This window comes from Narcine bancroftii, chromosome 13 (genome assembly GCF_036971445.1).
Source record: "Narcine bancroftii isolate sNarBan1 chromosome 13, sNarBan1.hap1, whole genome shotgun sequence".
In the NCBI taxonomy this organism is placed as follows: domain Eukaryota; kingdom Metazoa; phylum Chordata; class Chondrichthyes; order Torpediniformes; family Narcinidae; genus Narcine; species Narcine bancroftii.
Window position 1 is genome coordinate 70,792,257 of NC_091481.1, and position 22,759 is coordinate 70,815,015.

General features: G+C 40.0%; 1 protein-coding gene across 1 annotated transcript; it reads left to right on the top strand.

Moving 5' to 3' along the window:
- The first annotated feature begins 3,851 nt into the window (after positions 1–3,851).
- Positions 3,852–21,935, top strand: nol12 (nucleolar protein 12). Its single transcript, XM_069909731.1, has 6 exons — positions 3,852–3,960; positions 5,434–5,539; positions 7,490–7,538; positions 17,321–17,463; positions 18,688–18,800; positions 21,296–21,935. The coding sequence occupies exons 1-6, from the start codon at positions 3,890–3,892 to the stop codon at positions 21,453–21,455; spliced, it is 642 nt and encodes a 213-aa protein (XP_069765832.1). The 5' UTR covers positions 3,852–3,889; the 3' UTR covers positions 21,456–21,935.
- The last annotated feature ends 824 nt before the right edge of the window (positions 21,936–22,759 follow it).

A 22,759-nucleotide genomic window follows, 5' to 3' on the forward strand; every position in this document is an offset into this window, starting at 1 on the left:
GGTTTTTTTTCCCCTGATAAATATTATCTTTCACCATTCTGGGTATGAAGCTTTCGATCTTCTTTTTAACTGCTTGCTGTTACTACAGAACCAGATGGCTGCAGCCATTTGTCAAATTGAAAGAGAGCAGAGAAGGTTTACTGGGATGTTGCCCGGACTTCGGGAACTGAGTTACAGGGAAAGGTCAAACAGTTTTGGACTTTATTCCCTGGAGCGTAGAAGGATGAGGGGAGATTTGATAAAGGTATGAGGGGTAGAGACAGAGTAAATTCAAGCAGGCTTTTTCCATTGAGGTTGGGTGAGACACAAAAAAAAGAGATTGAGTGTTAGGAATGAAATGGGAAGAGTTTCAATTTAAATGGGTTTTCCACGGGGGCTCCAGTTTCCTTCCATCGTTCAAAACACATCGGGGGTTGTAGATCAATTGGGTGTAATTGTAAAAGGGCCTGTACCGTGCTGTATGTCGAAATTTAAATTTTAAAATAAAAAATTTGAATTTAAAATTTATTTAAAGCACAGTCAAAGTCAATCCTGGCCATTTAAATCCGTGCTGCCCATTTTCACCCAAATTGACCTCTAATCAACGTACATTTTTAGAGTGTGAGAGTGAACTGGAGCACCTGTGGGGGGCGGGGGGGGGGGGGGGAGAAGAGAGCCTATGCAGACACTGGGGAGAATGTGCAAGCTCCTACAGACAGCACCTGATTCAAGCCTGGGTTGCTGGGGGAGGAGTCACGTGATGGAGTAGTGGCCGGTCAGGGAACTCCAGCCCTCTCCGGAAAAGTAAAAAAAAAACACACAAAACACGAAGGTACAAGAATAAAAATTAAAATAAAGTAAAAGTAAAGGTGGGAAGAAAATGGCAGCAAAGAGAGAAAAGTCTAAAGCAACGGGAAGAAGAGAAGAAGAAAGAATGTCGGAAGAAGAAGGTGAAGGCCTTACCTGTCCGAGGAGGCCTGCTGCGGAGAGAGAAGCCCGCTCCCTAAGGTCAGTGGAAGTCCCGAGTTGGGGACTACAAAAATGGCTCGCGGAGCCGAGTAAAAGTGTGCAACCGCGCGAGGAGTCGTGCATGCGCGATGCGCATGAAAAAAAACACACTAACGTGGGGGGGGGAACAGCTGAGGAGTCGATCTCCACAGCTGAGAGTGACAGCTGCAACACAGCAACAGGAAGAGAACACAGAAAACAACGAGAACAAGAAAGAAGAGAGCAAAAAGAAAACAAGGAAACAACAGATGGCCAACCCAGAGGAAGAAGAAGAACATAGAGAAATGGAAGAAGAAGGGAAAGGCAGGACAATGGATATATTTTTTTGAAAGAATATATGGAATCAATAAAAGAATGGCAATTACAAGAATTTAATGAAATAAAAAGAAGAATTAAGAGTGCAGAAGAAAAAATGAATAAAATAGAGATGGTCATATCAGAGGTAGGAAAAAGAGTGGACAATGTGGAAGAACGAGAAATCGTAAAAATGGAAGTAGAGGACTTAAAAGAGAAATTAGAAGAATCTAATAAAAAAGTTAGAGGCACACGAGCTGTTAGCTCAGAAGATAGATATAATGGAAAACTATAATAGAAGAAATAATATAAAGATAGTGGGCCTTAAGGAAGATGAAGAAGGCAAGAATATGAGAGAATTTATAAAAGATTGGATCCCCAGGGTCCTAGGAAGACTAGAATTAAAGGAAGAAATGGGAATAGGGAGGGCACATAGAACACTAGCCCCGAAACCGCAGCCGCAGCAAAAACCAAGATCCATTTTAGTAAAATTCTTAAGATATACAGCAAGAGAAAATATATTGGAGAAAGCAATGAAGAAAATACGAGAAGACAAAAAGCCACTGCAATACAAAGGTCAAAAAAATTTTTTCTATCCAGATATAAGTTTTGAACTCCTGAAGAAGAGGAAGGAGTTCAATACAGCAAAAACGATCCTATGGAAAAAAGGATATAAATTTATGTTAAAGTACCCAGCGGTACTTAAAATAGTTATTCCAGGGCAACAAAACAGACTATTCTCGGATCCGGAGGAAGCACGAAAATTTGCAGAACTACAAAAGAGACAGAGAGATGAAGACATGTAATGAGAGTAAAAATGACCACAAACTATATGTATGTGTGTATATGGAGATATATATATATATATATATATATATATATAATATAGATGTGTATGTATATATGTGTGTACATGAGTGTATCTGTATTTAGAGGAAAATATATAGAGTATACATAACCAAATCAAAAGGAAGAGACTGCTAAATTTACTGAAAAAAGAAAAAATTGATATAGTATTCGTGCAAGAAACACATTTAACTGAAATGGAGCATAAGAAATTAAAGAGAGATTGGGTAGGATATGTAATAGCAGCGTCATATAATTCAAAAGCTAGAGGAGTAGCTATATTAATCAGTAAAAATGTGCCAATTAAAATAGAAGAGGAAATAATAGATCCAGCAGGGAGATATGTAATGATAAAATGTCAGATATATTTGGAGTTTTGGAATCTACTCAATGTATATTCACCTAACGAAGAAGATCAAAAGTTTATGCAAGATATTTTTTTGAAGATAGCAGATACGCAAGGGAGCATATTAATAGGAGGGGACATATTAATATGGACAAAACTGGGGAAAAAATTAACAGAAAGAACAAAGTAACCAAATTTATAATTAAATCGATGGAAGAAATGCAACTTTTGGATATATGGAGGAAACAACACCCAAAGGAAAAGGAATATTCATATTACTCAGCTAGACATAAAACATACTCAAGAATAGACCTATTTTTGTTATCAGCTCATATGCAAGATAGAGTAAGAAAAACTGAATATAAAGCTAGAATACTATCGGACCACCCACCACCCTGCTTCAGTAGTGAACCAAATCTTCAATCTCAAGCTGCTATCATTGCTGTAACACTGAAGACATGGCCTTTAAATCACTATCCAGGCAGGGCATCAGTCTCCCCACCATCAAGGACATCTACACAAGGCGGTGTCTCAAGAAAGCAGCCTTTATCCTCAAGGACCCCCACCACCCAGGCCATGCCCCTTGCTCGATCAGGCAGGAGGTACAGGAGCCTGAAGACGAGCACTCGGCTGCGCAAAGACAGCTTCTACCTTTCTGCCGTCAGATTTCTGAATGGAAAATGTATGTATCTTTGTCAATGTGGTTTATGGCGTGAAAAATAAAAATAAAAAAAAAAGCCTGGGTTGCTGGCACAACATTCCTCATAGAGAGTGGTGGGAGTGTGGAACGAGTTGCCTGATGAAGTGAATGTAAGATTGAATTTGACATTTAAGAAATATTTCCCCGGGGGCTTCAGTTTCCTCCCACCCCCCTTCAAAACGTATGGAGGTTGTAGGTTAATTAGGTGTAAATGGGCGGCATAGACTGGTGGGCTGAAGGACCTGTTTCCGGGTTCTCTGTTTGTACAGGGTGGAGGCAGAGAAAGGGGAGTTTGCCCAGTTCCTGCAAATGCTCTGGTTTCCTCAAAGTTCAGCTGATCAGTTAAGTGGCATGTTCTTCATGACCCCTACAGCTGGGAATAATGCTTGGGGGGGTGGGCAGAGAATGTGAAGGGGATTAAGTAGAGCCAAAGGAAAATAAGGGGTGGGTGGGGAAATGTAATGTGCAAGCTGACCCTAGCCCACAGAGCGGGGAGTAACCCCCAGAGTCCTGGCAACACCTTCCCCCAGCAGTGAGTCAATCCCCACACAGCAAACGAATTGTACTGATTTTGTCCAGGCATCCCTAGTAATGGATATGGAACGTTTGTTCGGGGAGCGGATGTTCCGGTCCAGGACTCGGGCGGATTTGAGTGTAACCCGTGGTTACGCGCGGAACCGGTGCCGGGGGAAGGGAAGGGCAGTGGGACGTGGGAGATGGCTCGGAAGCATGGCGGCGGCCGTGGACGGCAGCGCTGCGTGCTGGCCTTCAACGAGGAGGATCGGAGGTGGGGGCCGTGGATGACGAGGGTACAGGTGCGGGGCGTGGGGAGGGGGTCCGGGTCCGGGGTGAGGGTGGCCACTCCAGGTTGAGGCCTTCGTCCAGGGAAGGGTCCCATGGACTCGGGCCTCTGTCTGGTCGGTGGATCCGAATGATGCCACTGCGCATCCTGCGAGAACACCCGTTCCTCCATCCAGAAACCTGGAAACAGGCCCTTCAGCCCATCGAGCTATACTATGTTGGGTAATAGAGGATATGCCGGGAACGACGAAGTTGATGGTAGCATAGAGGGGATGCACTAGGTGATCCCTGCAGATTCACAGGAGAAGTGTTGTTTCCTTTGAGGGAGGAGATGTAGGCACAAGAGCTGTTACTCCTCTGGTCACAGGGGTAGGTGCCAAGGGGACGATTGATGGGGAGGGGAGGGGGGGGGAAGGATTGGACACGGAGGGAAAATGAATGGTCTGCCTGTTGTGAATCTACTTGGCCTTCATTGTAGTCGTTGCCTGAACTTGATCAGAAGATCCAAATTCCAGAAGCAGTGAATGATCCAAACAGGAGACTGACTTTTGACCAATTGAGTTTTCAAGAAACTCTGGTAAAAGAATGAATAGGAGTTGAAAACTCATTTTGCACACGGTGCTCACTCAGAGCTGATTGTGCCCGATAAAGGTCGATTATCCCAATTCCTTCTGACAATCATGAACTTAACTGTCTAGGAAGGTCTTGCTTCATGGGGTACATATTCATTTAAAAATTGTTGATTGTTTCGGGCACATCTTTGCTCACCTTTGATGGGAAGAATTTTGATCATTTGACGTTGTGTGTGGATGAGCAATCTCTTGTCTCCCCTCTCCATATTTCTCCCAATCACGTCTCTACCACCACTCCCAACGATGAACCCCACATTTGCCTTTCCGCAGATGAACCCCATACCAACTTTGTTTGCAAAACAGAATCCTTACTGTCCGTCCTGAAATCTCATCATGCCAGACATGCAACCTTGTCCCAAGGACGCCAACTTTTCATGCTTCATACTGGTGTGAGGCTGGAGAAGAGGATGTTACGCTCGCTTTTTCACGGGCCTTGTCAATGAAAGGATGTCTTAAGCCTGGAGCTTTTACAGAAAACTGGCCTGTGCCCTCCATTACCACTGTTTTTTGCAGATTTGCAAATTAGTTTTCAATATCTTGATTAAAAAAATTAATTAAAATGTTTAAATTTAGACACAGCATGGTAATAGGCCCTTTCGACCTAGGAGCCAATGCCACCAAATTACACCCAATTTACCTACAACCCCTGGTAAGTTTTGAAGGGTGGGAGGAAACCAGAGAACCCAAGTAAAACCCACGTAGGCTCGGGGAGAACGTACAAACTCTTTAAAGACAGCGTGGGATTTGGACCCCAGTCGTCACAGTTGTGTCAACTGTGCTGCCCTTGATGTTCATTGTTTTTGATAAATTGTGACTTTTTTTATTAGAGAGTTTCTGACTGGTTTTCACAAGCGGAAGGTGGAAAGAAGGAGAAAGGCCTTGGAAGAAATGAAAATTAAACTGAAGGAGGAACAAAAGCGAGTGAAGTTGGAGGTGAGAGCGTGATTAGCACCTGATAGGCTCATTTACCCAAGACCAGGGGTATGAAGCCATTTGGTGTAATGTTCCCCTGTGATACGTTCCATGAAACCCCATGACCAATATGTAATAGTGTAATAACTTTGGAATCTGAATCAGGTTTATTGTCATGAATAGGTATCACAAAATTTGTTTGGCGGCAGCAATATTGTGCATTACAGGTGCAAAATTGCTGTAAATACACTATTTTAAATCAATAAATTAGAGAAAAAGAAGACAAAAAGGTGAAGTAGTATCTGTGATTCATTGTCTATTCAGAAATCTAATGGCAGAGGGAAGGAGATGTTTTTGGACTGTTGGGTGTTCATCTTCAGACTTCTGTATCTCCAGAAGATAGTCGACACAGGCCAAGATGTCACAGGCAAAACCCTCCCCACCATCGAGAACATCAATGGGGAAAGCTGCGCACTAGAGAGCAGCAGCAATCACCACCCAGCGCACGCTCTGTTCTCGCTGCTGCCATCTGGAAAGAGGTGTCGGTGCCACAAGACTCGCACCCACCAGGTTCAGGAACAGGTGCTCCCCCCTCCACTATCAGACTCCCCAACAACAAACTCAGTCAGGAACTCATTTAAGGATTCTGACTTTGCACATTATTTGTTACTGAATATTTATTTTCTGCATTGCACAGTTTGTTTGCACTTCCTTTTTGTTTACATTTCTCTCTTTTGTATTCATAGCTTTTCTTCAGTCCATTTTATTTTGCACTACCAATAAGTAGAAATTCTGCCTTGCCAACAGGGTTGGATGGTGATGCCATGTATGTAAAATGACACTATATCTGAACTTTGATTTATATAGTGTCTATCACAATTTGAGAGTGTGTCCGAAACATTTTGCAGTTGATTTTGCACCTAAGTTGTAGTCGACTTTAGTGTGTAGGTCTGGTAGAAGTTGGAGATGTCCTTTTTTAGGGAAATGTACAGGCGGGAAAATAAAAAGTGGAGTGGGGATGAGGGATCAACTTGGTCAGGAGGAGGAGAACAGGAGATATTGAATTATGAGATGGTGCAAAGTGAGTGGCAGTGCCAGGGTGCGGGGTGGGTGGCAGTGCCAGGGTGTGATATTGTTAAAGAACTTGATTCAGAAGAGGTCCTGTTGTCTGAGGAACTAAATTCCATTTCAAAATGCATTCCACCAAACAACAAAGAAGCATCGGGAGAGACGATCAGAAGTTTGGTTAAAGCAAAAAAAGTGGAGAGCGTTGCATCATTTTACAAAAAAACCTGCAAGACAAGTGCACAGTTCTCTACTGATTTTATTTACAGCGCAATAGAAGCCAGTTCTGTCCATTTCAACCCGTGCTGCCCAATTGCATCCAAATTAACCTCCCCCTCCCCAAATACAGTTTTTGGATGATGGGAGGAATCCAGAGCACCCTTAGGAAGCCCACGCAGATGCAGGTAGAATGAGCAAACTTACAGACAGCGCCGGATTTGAACCCGGGTCATTGGCATTCTGACCGTGTTGCGCTCACTCATACTCTGCCTGATTTAGCCTATTCTGATTTTTAAGTTCTTCGTAGGTTGTCTTCAATCACACTTTAACTCACCTCTTCAGCAAATCATCCCACTCCTCTCTCTCCTCTTGTTTTTTTTTTAAACCTTATTTATCCTGGTCTTAATTAGAGCCTCCTGTTAATGAATCTGACTAATGTAACCACGCTTTGAATAAAGTTTTTTTTCTCTCTGAAGTCCCCGGTGAATTTATTCGTGGCCATTTGGTTCTTATAAGCCATATCTGAGAAAGATCGCAGCAAGTAAGCTGACTGAAGGAAATCCAGCGTTTGGGGCTTGGGCAGTTGAATGCATGGTTGCCAGTAATAAGGAGGTGGGTGCTGGGGGTTCACAATGAAATTAACTGGGATGTAATATTTCCTAATCTCCACCTTTTGTTGATTTGCAGAGGCACAAAGAATATTTGAAGATGTTCAAGGAAAGACAAGAGGTTTTGGGTAACTTGCATCTTTTAATTAAACTGCAGATTTTGTGCATAGCTGAGCTACATTGGGTGGGTTCAGAGTCAGGTTTATTCTCCTGAATATCTGTCATGAAATTTGTTGGTTTGCAACAGCAGTATTGCGTTACTGGTGGAAAAAAATTGCTATAAATTAATTTCCATAAACACACTATTTAAAAGCTAATAGAGCAAAAGAAGAGGAAAAAAAATGATGTCTGTTGTTCATTGTCCATTCAGAAATCTGACGGCAGAAAGGTAGAAGCTGTCTTTGCGCAGCCGAGTGCTCGTCTTCAGGCTCCTGTACCTCCTGCCTGATCGAGCAAGGGGCATGGCCTGGGTGGTGGGGGTCCTTGAGGATAAAGGCTGCTTTCTTGAGACACCGCCTTGTGTAGATGTCCTTGATGGTGGGGAGACTGATGCCCTGCCTGGATAGTGATTTAAAGGCCATGTCTTCAGTGTTACAGCAATGATAGCAGCTTGAGATTGAAGATTTGGTTCACTACTGAAGCAGGGTGGTGGGTGGACTAAAGCTCCCCCATACTATCTTTTCCATCTCCTGACGGGAATAAAATCCCACACAGGTTCTTCTAGTCCTATAGATTTATGCCAGTTGTTGATGTGTGACATTCCTTGCAAATAATCTTTTGGTAAGGATGCTTGAAACCTTCCCTGCGGAAAAACTAAGCTTCTCCCAACCTCTTGTGCTGTTTGAGATGTACCTTCTATATCTTGTGTTGGTGGGCACTCTTGCTGGGTGAGCCAGGATAATAAGCGTCAGTGGGCTTCTAAACAAAGTTCACCCTTCCTCTTTTCCCTCTACCCCTTCCCCACCTCAGCCAGCTTAGGTGCACTTCATCTACCAGTTTGGTTCTGAACAGTGAAATCAGCCGAGATAGACACTCTCAATGTACAAAAACATTGATGTTGAAAATGTCTCACTGTTTTTTTAAAATTAAATTCTATTTACAGCACGGTTGAAGCCGATTCCGACCATTTAACCCATGCTGCTCAATTACACCCAAATGACCTACATCTCTCCTTCGTGCTGCTTTTGCCTGTGCCAATCACTTGTTTTGTCCTTGGTAAGGAATGCGGAACATCCTGTTTGTATCCCGACCAACTCCCTGTGGAAGAGCGAGGGATTTTCTGGATACGCAGCAAGGGCAGGGTGCGGGACTGCCCCGCAAATCCAGGTAGTTTCCAGATTTCTTTAGACTCTGGGTCAGTTCCTGCTGATTGGAGGATAGCAAAAGGAGGGAGGGAAAAAACCAAATTTATAAACTGGGGAAATCCCAGGGCTCATTTGGGTTAGAGCAGAGTATTTGGTAAACAATGGCCATATTGGTGTGGGGGAGGGGGGGTGTATTTGGACTTTCAGAAGGCTTTTAACAAGATTCTACATGAGTCGTGCACAAGATTAAAGCATGTGGAATTGGGGCCATGTCTTGTCATGAATGGGGAGCTGGTTGGCAGACAGAAAATAGTAGAAATAAATGGGCCCCCTTCCAAGTGGCAGGCAGTGGCTAGTGTTTGGATGCTGTTTATATGCGATTTTAAATGAGGAAATTAACTATACAATCTTTGTGTTTTGGAAAGAGAGAAGGCCAGGTGGGTACGTGAGCAGTGAGGAGGATGCAAGCAGATTTCAGAGTTATTTAGATAGGTTGGGTGAGTGGGGAAAAATGCCCAGCAGCTGGTGTATATTGTAGATAAATCCGAGGATGTCGACTGAGTGTACAAACAGAAAGGCACGTTATGTGAACTGGGATTAGGAAAGATGGAGTCAGAGTGGGGCCTCGCATATGTTGATAAAATTAGCAGATAGGTGTAGCAGGCGAATGGCATGTCGGCCTTCAGCACAAAGGAACTGAGCGGCAGGAGTGTCTGACTATATGGGGCAAGTTCACATTTGTGTGGAGTTCTAATCTCTGAGCAAGAATGCTCTTGCAGTAGAAGTGCAGTAGGACTGAGCTATGGGGCGATTAGGCTTGTATTTGATTGATTTTAGAAGGGGACCTTGCTTAAACCTTGTGGAATCCTGACAGAAGACCAGGATAAATAAGGTTTAAAAAAAAAGCAAGAGGAGTGGGATGATTTCCTGACAGGTATAGAAAGAATGATCCTGACATCTGGTTCTCAATTACAGACTGAGCGTAAGACCTTTTACAATTGAGATGAGAAATACCGTGGCTCAGTGTGGGAACCTGCGGTATTCTCTGCAGAAATTGGAGAATAGTGAAGCTAAATACCTGTATAGTTTTTTTTAAATTTTTTATTTTTCACACTATAAACCATATTGACCAAGATACATACAGACATTTTTTCTCTTGAATATATAGTGTAATTTTCTCCCCCCTTTTCCCCCCTCCCTTCCCTCCCTCCCTCACCCCCTTTCCCATTTATTTGAAGTTCAATCTATAAGATACATTAAACCCACTAAACAAGAAATTTTACTGAGTCAGTTCTTCTTGTTGTCTTCTCCTTCTGTCATTTTAGATGGTGGAAGTCCATGGTAGGATTTCTCTATTGTATTTCATGTATGGCTCCCATATTTGTTTGAATATTGTGATGTTATTTCTTAAATTATATGTTATTTTTTCTAATGGAATACATTTATTCATTTCTATGCACCATTGTTGTATTCTCAAGTATCTTCTAATTTCCAGGTTGACATAATACATTTTTTTGCTACAGCTAGGGCTATCAAAACAAATATTTTTTGTGCTCCATCCAAATAGAGTCCAAATTCTTTATTTCTTATATTACTTAGGAGGAAGATCTCTGGGTTTTTTGGTATATTGCTTTTTATGATTTTATTTAATATCTGGTTTAGATCTTCCCCAAATTTTTTCACTGTCTCACATGCCCAAATTGCATGAATTGTTGTTCCCGTTTCCTTTTTACAGCAAAAACATCTGTCTGATACTGTTGGGTCCCATTTATTTAACTTTTTTTTAAATTTTTTATTTTTCACACCATAAATCACATTAGCCATGATATACACTTTTTCTTTTTCACACATATACAGTGACTTTTTCTCCCCCCCCCCTCCCTCCTCCCAGGCCACCCCCCCACCCCCCCCTCTCATCCATTTTAGGTATACAATCTAGGTTGCATTAGACCAGTCAGACAATGTTGTCATTCAACAAAAATACACCAGAAATTCTACTGAGTCCATTCTTTTCTTTCCTTCTCCTTCCATCAACTTAGGTAATGTTTGTCCCCGGTAGGTTTTCGCTATTGTATTTAATGTAAGGCTCCCATATTTGTTCGAATATTTCAATATTATTTCTTAAACTATATGTTATTTTTTCTAATGGAATACATTTATTCATTTCTATATACCATTGTTGTATTTTCAAATTATCTTCCAATTTCCAGGTTGACATAATACATTTTTTTGCTACGGCTAGGGCTATCTTAACAAATCTTTTTTGTGCATCCTCCAAATCAATTCCAAATTCTTTGTTTTTTATGTTACTTAGGAGACCATTTATTTAACTTTTGAGGTGTGATGTATAGCCTGTGTATCCAGTTATATTGTATCATGCGTAACCTCGTGTTTATTGTATTTCTCATAGTTCCGGAGCATAGCTTTTCCCATGTTTCATTCTTTATCTTTATGTTTAGATCTTGTTCCCATTTTTGTTTAGTTTTACCATTTGTTTCTTCATTCTCCTTTTCTTGTAGTTTAATATACATGTTTGTTATAAATTTTTTAATTATCATTGTGTCTGTAATCACATATTCAAAATTACTTCCCTCTGGTAACCTCAGACTGTTTCCCAGTTTGTCCTTCAAGTAGGTTTTCAGTTGGTAATATGCAAACATTGTATCGTGAGTTATATTTATCCTTCATTTGTTCAAAGGATAATAATTTATTTCCCGAAAAACAATTTTCTATTCTTTTGATCCCTTTTCTCTCCCATTCTCTGTAGGAAAGGTTATCTATTGTGAAAGGGATTAGTTGATTTTGTGTCAATATTAGTTTTGGTAGTTGGTAATTTGTTTTATTCCTTTCTACATGAATCTTCTTCCAAATGTTGAGCAGATGATGCAATACCGGTGAATTCCTATGTTGCACCAATTTTTCATCCCATTTATATAGTAAATATAGTATATAGTAATTTATATAGTTTTTCCCTTATTTGATAAAAAATCTGATAGGTATCTTAATTGTGCGGCTCTATAATAATTCTTAACGTTTGGTAGTTGTAAGCCTCCTTGTTTGTACCATTTACCTGTATAGTTGAAGGGAAACCAGATCTACTGAATATTTTGGCATACAAGTCGACCCCCATTTTTTCTCAATCACAAGTAAAAGTTTAAAAAAAAAACTTTGGCCTACCAGACAACAATGGTGACTGCCCACAGAGCTAGAGCGCTGGCATTGTGCTCCCAGCAGGTGCAGGAACCTCGTCCAACCAGGCAGGAGCGGCAATGGCGACCTCAGGGTCCCAGGTGAGAGTGGTTATGGCGGCACCCAGCAATAGGGAGCTGTTGGGGAGCAGTGGCACCGGCGGTGCGGAGGTGTTTCCAGCATCAACTTATTCACCGAATTGACATCAATCTGTTTTTTTTTCCCAGTGAATTTAAGGTCTCAAAGGCATAGAAGTCGACACACCAACCACACCCCCCCGCCCCTTTGAGAATTTTTTTAGTCTTGTAATTTGACTTATACGCTGAAATATACAGTATGATCTGATTGAATGACAGAGTAGGCATAAAGGGCCTGTGACAGAAAGCCTTGCATTTCTTCATTCAGTTTCATTTATATTCAGGTAATGAGGCCTCAGGATTTTGCATTTCATAAGACTTTCTACTTTTTTTTAAAGCATTGCTATTTTTAAATCACCATGGACACTCGGTGCCCCGAAGGGACTTACTTTTGCTTCTCTTGTTCTGTAAGGGGTGCCAGGCAGTGCTAATGGAAACTCTTTGTCCACCTTATGACAGGCAAAAGTTAACATACAGTAAAAGCCTGTTATCTGGAATTCCAGCAACCAGCAAAAAAAAAACACAAAAATAAATAGGTTAAAAAAAAACACTGAAGTTTAAAATTGGCGCACCTTGCCATTAGTTCGCCAATCCACGCCACACACAATTTTTTTTTTTTTTTTTTTAAATTTTTTATTTTTCACACCATAAATCACAATAGCCATGATATACACTTTTTCTTTTCCACACATTTACAGTGACTTTTTCTCCCTCCCCCCTCCCTCCTCCCCAGCCACCCCCCCATCCCCCCCCCCCTCATCCATTTTAGTTATACAATCTAGGTTGCATTAATTCAGTTAGACAATGTTGTCATTCAACAAAAATACACCAGAAATTCTACTGAGTCCATTCTTTTCTTCTCTTCTCCTTCCATCAACTTAGGTAATGTTTGTTCCCGGTAGGTTTTCGCTATTGTATTTAATGTAAGGCTCCCATACTTGTTCGAATATTTCAATATTATTTCTTAAACTATATGTTATTTTTTCTAATGGAATACATTTATTCATTTCTATATACCATTGTTGTATTTTCAAATTATCTTCCAATTTCCAGGTTGACATAATACATTTTTTTGCTACAGCTAGGGCTATCTTAACAAATCTTTTTTGTGCATCCTCCAAGTCAATTCCAAATTCTTTATTTTTTATGTTACTTAGGAGAAAGATCTCTGGATTCTTTGGTATATTGTTTTCTGTTATTTTATTTAATATCTGATTGAGATCATCCCAAAATTTTTCTACTCTCTCACATGTCCAGATTGCATGAATTGTTGTTCCCCTTTCTTTTTTACATCGAAAACATCTATCAGATACTGTTGGGTCCCATTTATTTAACTTTTGCGGTGTAATGTATAGTCTGTGTAACCAATTATATTGTATCATACGCAGCCTCGTATTTATTGTATTTCTCATCGTTCCAGAGCATAACTTCTCCCATGTTTCCTTTTTTATCTTTATATTTAAATCTTGTTCCCATTTTTGTTTAGTTTTACCATTTGTTTCCTCATTTTCCTTTTCTTGCAGTTTAATATACATATTTTTTATAAATCTTTTGATTAACATTGTATCTGTAATCACATATTCAAGGTTACTTCCCTCTGGTAAACTCAAGTTGCTTCCTAATTTATCTTTCAAGTAGGATCTCAGTTGGTAATATGCCAGCGCTGTATCTCCCGTTATATTGTACTTATCTCTCATTTGTTCAAAGGATAAGAATCTACTTCCTGAAAAACAATTTTCTATTCTTTTAATCCCTTTTTTTTCCCATTTTCTAAAGGCAAGGTTGTCTATTGTAAAAGGGAGTAGCTTATTTTGCGTCAATATTAGTTTTGGTATTTGGTAATTTATTTTATTTCTTTCTACATGAATCTTCTTCCATATATTGAGGAGATGGTGTAATACTGGAGAAGTTCTATGTTGTACCAATTTTTCGTCCCATTTATATAATATGTGTTCAGGTATCTTTTCCCCTATTTTATCTAATTCTAGTCTCGTCCAGTCTGGTTTTTCCCTTGTTTGATAAAAATCTGATAGGTACCTTAATTGTGCGGCTCTATAATAATTTTTGAAGTTTGGCAATTGTAAGCCTCCTTGTTTATACCATTCTGTTAATTTGTCTAGTGCTATCCTCGGTTTCCCCCCTCTCCATAAAAATCTCCTTATTATTTTCTTTAACTCTTTGAAGAATTTTTCTGTCAGTTGTATTGGCAATGCCTGAAATAAGTATAGTATCCTTGGAAAAATGTTCATTTTAATACAGTTTTTCCTTCCTATCAGTGTTAGTGGTAGCTCTTTCCAATGCTCTAAATCGTCCTGTAATTTTTTCATTAGTGGATTGTAATTGAGTTTATATAATTGGCCTAGATTTTTGTTTATTTGCACACCTAGGTATCTTATTGCCTGCGTTTGCCATCTGAATGGGGATTCCTCCTTAAATTTTGAGAAATCCGCGTTATTCATAGGCATTGCTTCACTTTTATTTACGTTTATCTTGTATCCCGACACTTCTCCATATTCCTTCAATTTCTTATATAGTTCTTTTATTGATAGTTCTGGTTCTGTTAAGTACACTATCACATCATCCGCAAACAGACTGATTTTATATTCCCTGTCTTTTATTTTTATTCCTTTTATATTCTTATCTCTTCTTATCGATTCTGCTAGTGGTTCTATAGCTAGCGCAAACAATAATGGTGATAGTGGGCATCCCTGCCGCGTTGACCTGCTTAAGTTAAATTGCTTTGATACATGTCCATTTACTGTCACTTTCGCTAACGGTCCCTTATATAATGCTTTAATCCAATTAATATACTTCTCCGGTAAACTGAATTTTTGCAATACTTTGAACAAGTAATTCCATTCTACTCTGTCGAAGGCCTTCTCTGCGTCTAAAGCAACTGCTACTGCCGGTGCTTTATTTCCTTCTACTGCATGAATTAAGTTAATAAATTTACAAATATTGTCTGTTGTGCGTCTTTTTTTGATAAATCCAGTTTGGTCTAAATTTACCATTTTCGGTACCTGTTCTGCTAATCTGTTCGCTAATAGTTTAGCTATTATCTTATAATCTGTGTTTAGCAAAGATATTGGTCTATATGACGCTGGTGAGAGTGGATCTTTCCCTTGTTTTAGTATCACTGTAATTATTGCTGTTTTACATGAATCTGGTAAGTTTTGTGTCTCATCAATCTGGTTGATTACATCCAGGAGGGGCGGTATTATTAGGTCTTTAAATGTTTTGTAGAATTCTATTGGGAGTCCATCCTCTCCTGGTGTCTTATAATTTGGTAAATTTTTTATTATCTCTTGTATTTCTACTGTTCCAAATGGTTCTGTTAATTTATTTTGTTCCTCTATTTGTAGTTTTGGTAGTTCAATTTTAGTCAAAAATTCATCTATTTTCCCTTCTTTCCCTTCGTTTTCGGTTCGGTATAATTGTTCATAGAATTCTCTGAAGTTTTCCTTAATTTCTTTTGGATTATATGTAATTTGTTTGTCTTTTTTCCTTGTTGCCAATACCATTTTCTTAGTTTGCTCTGTCTTAAGCTGCCATGCTAGGATTTTGTGTGTTTTTTCCCCTAGTTCATAATATTTCTGTTTTGTCTTCATTATATTCTTCTCCACCTTATATGTTTGTAATGTTTCATATTTTATTTTTTTATCCGCCAATTCTCTTCTTTTGGTTGTATCTTCCTTTATTGCTAATTTTTTTTCTATGTTTATTATTTCCCTTTCCAACTGCTCTGTTTCCTGATTATAGTCCTTCTTCATCTTGGTTGCATAACTTATTATTTGCCCTCTAATGAATGCTTTCATTGCGTCCCATAGTATAAACTTATCTTCCACTGATTCCGTATTTACTTCAAAGTACATTTTTAATTGTTTTTCAATAAATTCTCTAAAATCCTGTCTTTTAAGTAGCATGGGGTTTAATCTCCATCTATACATTCTTGGAGGGATGTCTTCTAGCTCTATTGCCAATAACAGGGGTGAGTGGTCCGATAATAGTCTAGCTTTATATTCCGTTTTCCTAACTCTCCCTTGTATGTGGGCTGATAACAGGAATAGGTCTATCCTTGAGTATGTTTTATGTCTAGTCGAGTAGTATGAGTATTCCTTTTCTTTTGGGTTTTGTTTCCTCCATATGTCCACAAGTTTCATTTCTTGCATTGATTTAATTATAAATTTGGTTACTTTGTTCTTCCTGTTAATTTTTTTCCCCGTTTTATCCATATTTGGATCCAAATTCAGATTGAAATCCCCTCCTATTAGTATGTTCCCTTGCGTATTAGCTACCTTCAAAAAGATATCTTGCATAAACTTTTGATCTTCTTCGTTAGGTGAATATATATTAAGTAGATTCCAAAGCTCTGAATATATCTGACATTTTATCATAACATATCTCCCTGCTGGATCTATTATTTCCTCTTCTATTTTAAATGGCACATTTTTGCTAATTAATATAGCCACTCCTCTTGCTTTTGAATTATACGATGCTGCTGTTACATGTCCTACCCAATCTCTCTTTAATTTCTTGTGCTCCAATTCAGTTAAATGTGTTTCTTGGACAAATGCTATATCTATTTTTTCCTTTTTCAGTAAATTTAGTAGTTTCTTCCTTTTAATTTGGTTATGTATTCCATTAATATTTAGAGTCATATAGTTCAGCGTAGCCATTTTATATTTTGTTTATCTTCTCTTTCCGTTTTTCCATCATTACCTTTCCTCCTTTTCCATTTCTGTTTTCTTATTTTCAACTCTTTACCAGACAACATTCCTACAACATCCAACATTTTCCTTATTCTCCTATTTCTATCTTCTTTATCCCCAATCTCCCCTTCCCCTCCTGAGTTGCCCTTTATCCCTTGTCGGACAACCACATCTCCCCTCTCCATTTGGATTTGCGAATCCACTCGCAAGCGTCAACTGATTTGCCACACACAATCTTGAAGCAACCAGCAAATTCACTTATCTGGCATCTACCAATCCCCATCGGTGCTGAATACCAGGGGTTTTACTGTATTCCATGTATGTTACATTTTTAATGTATTATGTGGCAATAAAAATGGAATCTTGATCTTCTCTTAAAGCTTTGCACATTGTTCAGATTTTTTTGATTACCTTGCCTCATCAGTCTTCTATGCTCCTATGAGATGCTTTGAATTTTTTTACCTGGTTTACACCATTTGATAAATGTAGATAACTGTGGCACATTTCACATCTGAATTCCAATTAGTACGCGTGCTTCAAGATGATTGCATTGTTTTCTGCTTATTCGTAGGAGAAGCCGATGAGTTGGATCAACTAACAACCTCCAAGAAAGAATCCGTTCAGTACGACCATCCAAATCATATAGTTACGGTGACGACAATCAGCAATATCGATTTGGATGGCAACCATCCATTCCTGCATGGTGCTGATCAGGTGACTCAATGTTTAAAGTGGAGGGCAGGCTAAGCCGAGATTATTATATTGCCTGCATGCCCACAATAATTTGGAAAACATGGGCAAAAACTGGAACTTTACCACTATGGCATATGCTGCCATGATATTGTTAGTTTTGATGAAGGGTATAAAACATTCCAGAATCTTGCTGAGCAATGTTATTTCTTGCTGCTGTCTCACTTCCTCATTCTCCAGCAGGGAGTCCTCTCTATTACACTTCAAAATCCATTTTGGAGGGCAGATGATTTGATTTTAGATAATGTGTATGTGGGAGTTAACAGTTTCCATTTAAATCAGACATTTCACATTGTACAGTCGCCTGAGGCATTTTTCGAAAGCAAAATTTGATCTTGGGAGCTACCGTTTCTGTTGGCGTATAAGATGGCATTTGAATCGAAAAAATGTCACCTCAAAACCAGGGGTCATGTATATGCCAGGTGTAAAATCTAAATCTTAACAGCAAAGTCTCAGCGCTCCCCCGCGGGGTCCATCTGCCCAGTCCAATTGCTGTTGGTTCTGTACAACAGGCTTTAAACGGCCTGCTACAGGAGCCAGCGGTGATTTGTTTTAAAATCTGCTCATAAAATTTAAACTTTTACTGGGTAATTTGCTTTTAAAATATTGTGACAGCGTCACTCCACTGGTCAGTGAGATAGTTGGTGAAGGACTGTTGGGGCAGTAAGACCTGGGGTAGTCTTATACAGCAAGTATGACTCATAGCCTACATTTTAAGTGGAAATTCTGAGGGTCACCTTACACACGAGTTGTCTTGTACGCCAACATATATGGTTATAGGATGGATGACTCCCAGGTTTAGTTGAAGAAACAAATCTAAAGGAAAAGTAGACTAGGCCTTCAATGAGGGAACACCAGAGCCTCAGGGTCTATTTCTAAGATGCTTCTTAAAAGTCAGTCTTTGTCCAAGCTGCTTTCAAATCAACTCGCTAGATGTCTCAGCTCTCTAATTCCAGTTGCGACATGAGTCCAATGTATTTTTCTTTATCCTCTGCATGCTTTAACCTACCTTGAATTTCATTAGGAGATTAACTCAGTCTGACCAGCTACTTCACTCCTCAAAGTCGCGCTGTGTTGAAAGCTCTGATTTCCCCCACCCCCCTCTACCACTGTATTTTGAGCTCAGAGGTTGGTGATTGTCCGTGTATTGTGAATTGTGTGTAAGAAGATTTCTTTTCTTTTTTGGAGTCTGAAGAAGTGGAAGAACTTCAGGGAGTGAAGAATGATGTGAGGGAAGCAGTGCCAGTGAAAAGCTACAATCCAATACCCAGGGGGCGGGCTGAACCAATCATGTCTGCAAAGTAGGTGAAGTGCTTGAGGATCTGTCCTGTTGAAATTTTAATAGGTTTCACAGTCAGATGCGGCAGGACTAATTTACTATGTAAAAAAACACAGGAACTCACTCAGTCTCGCAGCATCCTTAGGAGGTAAAGATATATACTGACAACTCGGGCCCGTATATATTCCTTCCTATGGACGCTGCGAGACCAGCTGAGTTCCTCCAGCATTTCTGTGTTTTTACTGCAATCACAGCGTCTGCAGACTTTCGTGTTTTACTGAATGTACGATGTCCTGCATTATCTGAGACCTACGGGGATTGCAGATGCCGGATATGTGAATTTTTCGGTTACCTAAAACTCACTCTTACAGTGTCCAACTAATACGCCTGCATTAAGAATACACCGTTTATATTTTAAAAAAACAAGACAATACAAAAATAAGTAATTGACAGGTAATCAGTATTGCAGACTTTAATTATGCAAAATTCACTTTAATCAAGTAATTCCCATAACTTAGAAAATTTGAATTTGAACCCTGGTTGTTGGTGCTCTAACTGTGTTGTACTAACTGCTATGCGAACCGTGCTGCTGTCAGAATTAACTCACCCTCCCTCAAGTTTGCAGATAAAGCCTAACTAATATACTTAATATAAATAAAGACTCTTACCAGGCAGGGGTAGGGAGAGTCACCCCAACAGCAAACCGCATTGGCCGGCTCTTCATCTTGGGCACCGCCATTTTATTCAAACAACTGCTGCGGGCGGGGCATGATCAGGGAGCTCCGCTGACTGTTTGCTCCCATCTTCACCAAGGGGTTGTGTGTTGCTTCGGAGAATATTTACTTTTACAATTTTAAACTTTTATTTATTTTTTAAAAATTAATTTCCTCTTTTTTTGGCCCAGTGTTTGAGTTTCAGGTTGATTGAATTCCAGATAGTGGGTTTTTTACTATGAGTTAGTGCACATTCAGTGTTTTCATGCCGTACATTACCTTGGAGCAGGTGGTCCACTAAGCCTGGCCGGCTGAGCTTCCAGCATCTTGCATCATTAGACAGTCTTAACAGCGACTGAGGGAAGCTGGTGTAACGTGCAGTGTAAGGACCTCCCAAATGTTTAATAGGGAAGGACCTGGGAAATGTTTATCACTGTTCATTTTGGTCCAGGGTACCCCTCATTCTCCCTTGTTGCCCACAGTGGAAAAATATCACTCCGGCACGGTTAGCCTAACAGTAAGTGCAACACTTACAATGTAAGCAACCCAGGTTAGAATCTGGTGCTGTTTGTAAAGAGTTTGTGTGTTCTCCCCTTGTCTGCGTGGGTTTCCTCCGGGGGTTTCAGTTTCCTCCCACCTTTCAAAACATAGCGGGTTGTAGGTCAATGCGTTGTAATTGGGCGGCGCAGGCTCTTGCGCCCTCTCGTCCTAGACTCTCCCACCGTTGGAAACAACCTTTCTACATCTACTCTGCCCATGCCTTTCAACATTCAAAATGTTTCAATTGTAACCCCAATCATTCGAAATTCTCCCAAGAGCTGTCAAACACCCCTCATATGATAACCTTTTCACTCCCAGAATCATCCTTGCGAACCTCCTCTGAACCCTCTCCAATGTCAACACCTTGTTTCTTACACGAGGAGCCCAAAACTGCTCTCAGTGAATTCCATATACTACCTAACATCCCTTGTTTTCTTGGTTGGTGGTCCTTGGGCCTGCCAAGTTCTTGCTATCTTCTCTGAAACCGTCATGATCATGCACGTCTATAAATTTCTTTGTGGCTGTCTTTTTTTTCTCCAACTGAGAAGTTCTTTTGTTGAGTGCTGTCATCTCTACCCCATTATTAATCTAGACCCTTTGATCTGATGTGTTCTCCCACTGACAGATGGACCATTCGGCCCCTGTCATTTCAACAGAACCAGATCAAACCGTGCTCCCTTCAGAAGGTCCTGGTTTTGGGCAAGGGAATTTGAGGTTGCAGTAAAAATGATCCATAATCTTTTAATTTCTGCCTCCCTTTGCCATTTACCTTTGTCTGCAGATTGTTTAACTTGGGATGTTAAGTTTGCTCGCTGCCATGCTTTGGAAATATGATAAATTGTGAGCTGAATGTCTACCTGCTGTTCATTATGTTTGTCCCTTCCAACTGCCTTTCAACTCTCACTTGGTTTACTTTTATTTATCTCACTTAATTCATGTCCTAAACAATAATAATAATTTCAGATCTCCAATTACCTTTATTTACTAAATATTTTCTCAAACTTTAATATTTGAACAATTCGAATAAAAATATTTTCCCTTCTCCCAAAGTGTTCTTGCAGCAGTGGACTATTATAATTTCACTTGGTGTGCAAATTAAGAAAACATTTCAAATTACTGGGAAGTGTGAAAACCCAATGCTCATTATATTCTCAGGTTATAAGTAGAAAAAGCAGACAGGCCAGGTTTTGATTTCCTTTTACTAGACTGAAGATTCCACTCAGTGCTGTGGACTTTGAAACATTTGCCACTCGTCTTTTGCCAGGATTTCCTCACTGACGTCTGCGCTGCATTCAGCAAGTAAGAAGAATCGGAAGAAAAAGAAAGGGAGAGCTTCTTATGACAAGGTCAAACTCCCCATCAGAGGCAAAACGACAAAATCACAGAGGAGGAAACGAACGGGAAAACCAGGGGGTGAGATGTGAATCTCACAGAACACTTTCCCTGGGTCTTTTATGCGCCAAACTGCCTGGTCCCTGAACGACACTGATGTTTAAAATGAATAATCAAAATCCCAGGACCTTGTTCCTAAATAAAGCAGTTGGGCTATAAACAATCAATTAAAGTTTGCTGAACTTGGTCGTGGCCAGATCAACTTGTTAAGGGATATGTGCTTGAACAGACGCTGATAAAAATGGCAAGATGCCATTGAGCCACTTGGTTCCAGAATGGTATCTAATGCAGATTATTTGTTTTCTTGTAGTGCAGTAGAAGATCTAAAACCCAGACCGCTCGGGGATTGGATCGGTCTGGATTTCAGATTTTCCAGATTCTCAGGCAGTACTTTGAAAATTCAAATTTAAGGAGAATAAACAAGTCAATTTTGAGAGTTTACTAACAAAACTTTTTTCCCCCATGTAAAGTACAAAGTACAAAAAAAAAACAAATAAATATTTTTTCATACATTTCCATGACTTTTTGGTCACTCGTGGCCGCTGTGCATCTGTGACACTCACACACAGGCAGAAGCCGAGAGTTTTCAAGAAGCCCAGATTCTCGGTGGTCCAGATTTCTGGCATCTGGATTTTTTTGACTTCTATTGTACATGTGTAATCTGCCAAAATGGTCTATGTGCATCTTGCAGAAGCTTGGTCTGCACTGTGTCAAATAGTTAGTGTACAGTGAGGAAAGATGTTTCTTTGCTGAGAGATGGGGTAATCCTCGATGGACTCTCTGGGGAATACTTTCAGTATTATCTGCTGAAAATGGTGAAATGATACAAAATGCCACGACTTGGCATGGTTGGCTTAGCAGTTAGTGCACCCCTTTACAGCGCCAGCAATTGAGACTGGGGTTCAAATCCTGTGCTGTCTACTCCCCGTGACTCTGGGTTTTTCCCCAGGTTTTCTGGTTTCTTCCCTCCCACCCTTCACAATGTTGTAATTGGGTGGCATGGGCTCGTGGGCCAAAATGGCCTGTAATCATTCTGTATGTCTAAATTAAAATTAAGAAAATTAAATTTAATTTTGGAATATCATGTTATATTAATAATCTTTCCTTTTCTCGTTATGTTCAGAAATGTGTTATCATAGGAAATTTCCTTTACTGTGAGGCAGGCAACGATTCACCATCAGCAGAAATTGCCCAACGCCCTTTACAGTCAGTGTAAGAGACGCAAAAGAAAGTCGTCGTCGTCCCGTTTCCCCCCCCCCCCCCCCCAAGAGTTGCTGGGTGTCTGTGGATTTACATCCAGCTCTCCCACAGCCTCACAGACTTCAGTCCAAACCAT

Bases quoted from the DNA above. Each gene is read 5' to 3' on its own strand.
- nol12 (XM_069909731.1), top strand. From the start codon at position 3,890: ATGGCTCGGAAGCATGGCGGCGGCCGTGGACGGCAGCGCTGCGTGCTG. The intron at 3,961-5,433 runs GTGGGGGCCGTG...TTTTTTTATTAG, and splicing joins TTCAACGAGGAGGATCGGAG to AGAGTTTCTGACTGGTTTTC. The intron at 18,801-21,295 runs GTAGGTGAAGTG...GTCTTTTGCCAG, and splicing joins GAACCAATCATGTCTGCAAA to GATTTCCTCACTGACGTCTG.